Raw genomic sequence first — 1,940 nt, 5'->3', positions numbered from 1 at the left:
ACATAGTTAAAGGACATGCTTGGAAAGTCCCAAAAGAAGAATTGAATTTGAAAGAGCAACCAGTCTGGTACCTTCCACGTCAACCGGTGACACATCCACTGAAACCGGGAAAGGTTAGAGTAGTTTTTGATTGTGCAGCAAAGTATTGTGGAACTTCCTTGAATCAGCAGTTACTGCAAGGTCCTGATTTGACAAATCCGCTGGAGGGGTGTTGATAAGATTTCGCCAGGAACCAGTAGCGATGGCAGCCAATATAGAAGCCATGTTCCACCAAGTTTGTGTTGACCCTCAAGATTGTGATGCATTGAGGTTCCTTTGGTGGCCTGATTAGGACTTGCAAAAAGAACCAGAAGAATACTGCATGGTGAAACACCTCTTTGGTGCGACTTTGTCGCCTAGCTGTGCCAATTTCTGCCCACAGAAGACGGCGTCAACATACCGAGAAGAATTCAACCCTGACACGATTCAAACTGTAATGAGAAATATGTACATTGATGACCTGATGAAATCAGTCTCTTCACCTGAAACTGCAATAAAGTTATCAACACAGTTGAGAGCTGCTGATGAAAGGAGGGTTTAGATTGACCAAGTGGTTAAGCAACGACCGAGATGTGCTAGTTGAGATTTCAGAGCATGAAAGAGCAAGTTCAGTGGTTAACCTAGACTTACAAGACCTACCGACTGCTTGTACCCTTGGCTTAAAATGGAATGTGGAAGCTGATGAATTTATTTGGGATGTATCAACCAAGTTTCAACACCTTGTGGAGATGAAGCCAGTGACCAGACGTGAAATTCTCTCAATTCTGAGTTCATTGTTTGATCCACTTGGATTCATTGCCCCTTACATTATGAAAGCGAAGCTACTGCTACAAGACCTCTGCCGAAAGAGATTGGGCTGGGACACTGCAATTGCAGAACAAGATAAAGTCCAGTGGTTCCACTGGCTTCAAGATCTTCCAAAGTTGGAAAACCTGCAAGCTGATCGATGCTTCAAACCGAAGAACTTTGCCAAGATTAAGAATGCTCAGCTGCACATTTTCTCAGACCGATCACGTGTGGGGTACGGGGCAGTAGCCTATTTATGCCTTGTTGATGTCTTTGACCGAATTCATTGCAGCTTTGTTATGGGGAAAGCTTGCTTGGCTCCCATTCATGAAATCACGATACCGAGGTTGGAGTTAACTGCTGCAGTCATATCTGTGAAGCTGAGTAAAATAATCAGAGAAGAGTTGGAGATTGAAACAGATCAAGTGAATTACTGGACTGACTCCACAACAGTGCTAAAATGCATCAACAATAACTCTAAGCGGTTCCACACCTTTGAGTCCAATCGCCTCACTGTAATTCACAATGGATCATCTGTTTCAGACTGGAGGTAAATCAATCGAGATGACAATCCAGCAGATGATGCATCGAAAGGGTTACGGCTTGAAGAAATGGCAAAAAACAACCAGTGGTTGAATGGCCCCACATTCCTTTGGAAAGAAGACTGCTGGCCCACGATGATTAAAGTCCCTCAATTGAAGGACAGTTATGCTGAAGTAAGAAAGGAGAGTAGAATCCATGTTACCACAGTTGCACAAGATCCTTGGATAGTTTGATCCATCACTATTCTTCCTGGTGGAAATTGAAGAGGGCATTTGCATGGCTGTTACGCCACAAGCAGTTTTTACAAAGCAAATTTTGTAAGAAGAAAGAAGACGCTGCCCCTAATGTCATCTGTTCTTCTGGAGAAACAGCACTTAGAATTGGAAACCTAATGGTAATAGCACTTCAGAAAGCCCAAGAGGAAATAATTCGATGGGTGCAGAAGTTGTCATTCCCAGGTGCGAACAGAGCACTTGCCAATATGTTGCCTGGTTCTAGTGAGCGGCAGGTCAAGAGAGCCACACAGAAAGAGGGATCCTCAATTTTCAGGTTGAATCCGAAGTTGAGAAATG

General features: G+C 43.7%; 1 protein-coding gene across 1 annotated transcript; it reads left to right on the top strand.

The window, feature by feature from the left end:
* The first annotated feature begins 563 nt into the window (after positions 1-563).
* On the top strand, positions 564-1,379 carry LOC149109410 (uncharacterized). Its single transcript, XM_089294626.1, has one exon. It carries the CDS (start codon positions 564-566, stop codon positions 1,377-1,379), a length of 816 nt encoding a protein of 271 aa, XP_089150752.1.
* Positions 1,380-1,940: the final 561 nt, after the last annotated feature.

This window comes from Orbicella faveolata, unplaced genomic scaffold (genome assembly GCF_042242905.1).
Source record: "Orbicella faveolata isolate gen_17 unplaced genomic scaffold, um_ofav_v1 contig_25, whole genome shotgun sequence".
Classification (NCBI taxonomy): domain Eukaryota; kingdom Metazoa; phylum Cnidaria; class Anthozoa; order Scleractinia; family Merulinidae; genus Orbicella; species Orbicella faveolata.
The sequence above is the reverse complement of the archived record's forward strand: the minus strand, read 5'-3'. Positions and strand labels throughout refer to the sequence as shown.

Bases quoted from the DNA above. Each gene is read 5' to 3' on its own strand.
- LOC149109410 (XM_089294626.1), top strand. From the start codon at position 564: ATGAAAGGAGGGTTTAGATTGACCAAGTGGTTAAGCAACGACCGAGAT.